The 1,688-nt window shown below is 36.4% G+C and overlaps 1 protein-coding gene across 1 annotated transcript in view; it reads right to left on the bottom strand.

The window, feature by feature from the left end:
- Col4a4 (collagen type IV alpha 4 chain) overlaps positions 1-1,688 on the bottom strand; it is a 128,753-nt gene that overhangs the window by 66,367 nt on the left and 60,698 nt on the right. The window contains exon 18 of the mRNA XM_026785746.1: positions 341-394. Within this exon, the coding sequence (XP_026641547.1) occupies positions 341-394 (54 nt within the window). The remainder of the gene's footprint in view (positions 1-340; positions 395-1,688) is intronic.

The following is a 1,688-nucleotide window of genomic DNA, read 5'->3' as shown; positions in this document are numbered from 1 at the left end:
GGACAGGAACCAAAGCTACAGAGAAACCCTGTCTCGAAAAACCAAAAAAAAAAAAAAAAAAAAACCAAAAAAAAAAAAAAAAAAAAAAAACAAAAAAACAAAAACAAAAAACAAAAACAAAAACGTAACTGTGCTTCATGTACTACATGTACTAGTTACTATGACAATGGTATGAAAATAAACTATTTATACATAATACATAGCCTGAATTAAAATAGCATTTATAGGATTACACCTGTCTTTTTCAAAAGTTACACTTAGACTATTCAAAATATTCTAAAACCTTCAGTTGATAGCAGAATGGTCTAAAAGTTTCTCTGCCATGGGTTTACGTTTTTACCTTTGCACCAGGAAAGCCAGACAGTCCAGGATCTCCAGCCACTCCTTGTTCTCCCTAGGAATGACCAGAGACACACTCAAACAGCTGGCTGAGTCAAGCTGACCTCACCTCACTTCTGCCTAATGTAAACAGTGGATGCTCACAGAGACTCAGGGCAGTCTTCACCACTCTGGGATGGAATCACTTTGTAGCTCAGTTTTTAAAACTAACAACTCAATGCTGCAATTCAACTGTTCTCAGTCTTCCTAATGCTGTAATGCCACCCCTAACTATAACATTATTTTCGTTGCTACTTCATAACTCTCATTTTGCTACTGCTATGAATCGTAATGTAAATATTTTTAGAGACAGAGGTTTGCCAAAGAGGTTACAACCCACAGGTTGAGACTCATTGTATAATTCACAAAATGCAGGTATCTGAGCCAGGTATGTAGCCCTTAAGATGGATAAGCAATAGGATAAATGGATCAGGGGTTCAAGACCAGCCTCAATTACATAGTTAGGTAGTGAGTTCAAGGCCAATCTGAACTACATGAAACCCTGTCTCAGAAACTCAAGAAGAGTGTTGGAGAGATAGCGGGATGGCAGAGTATACATTATTCCTGCAGAGGACTGGAGTTGGGTTCCTAGCACCCATATTTGGTGGCTCATAAATTCTGATGTCCTCTGGACTCTGTGGGCACTTTCACTCACATGTACATATAACTGTGTATATTTTAAAATTATATAAATGGATGTTTGGGTAAATGATATAATTTAAAATTATATAAATACATGTCTAGATAAATTATATAAATGTAAAATATAATATATTCTATGAAATATAAACATACATAATTTAAATATATAAGTAAAATAAAATAAATCCTTTAAAAAAAACAAACCCAAATACGTGATTGAGGGTGAACTGTCTCGGTGAGTTAAGTTCTTTCCACAAAGCCTGAGGTTCAATCTCTAGAACCCATACAGTGGGAGAAGAGAACAGACTTCCTCAAACTGATCTTTGAGCTCCATGCATGCAGAGTCATACATGTGCACATGCATACACACATAAAATAAATAAATGTAAAATAAATTTAAGACCTAAACAAAAACAAAATCCATCCAACTCCTATCAGTGCTCACACACAATAGTCTAGCTTAAACACAATTCTTCCCCTCTGCTGCTGGACACACACAACAGTACAACTTAAACACAATTCTTCCCTCTGCTGGACACACACAACAGTACAACGTAAACACAATCCTTCCCTCTGCTGGACACACACAACAGTACAACATAAACACAATTCTTCCCTCTGCTGGGCACACACAACAGTACAACTTAAACACAATTCTTCCCTCTGCT

Source organism: Microtus ochrogaster, linkage group LG2 (assembly GCF_000317375.1).
Source record: "Microtus ochrogaster isolate Prairie Vole_2 linkage group LG2, MicOch1.0, whole genome shotgun sequence".
In the NCBI taxonomy this organism is placed as follows: Eukaryota; Metazoa; Chordata; class Mammalia; order Rodentia; family Cricetidae; genus Microtus; species Microtus ochrogaster.
The sequence above is the reverse complement of the archived record's forward strand: the minus strand, read 5'-3'. Positions and strand labels throughout refer to the sequence as shown.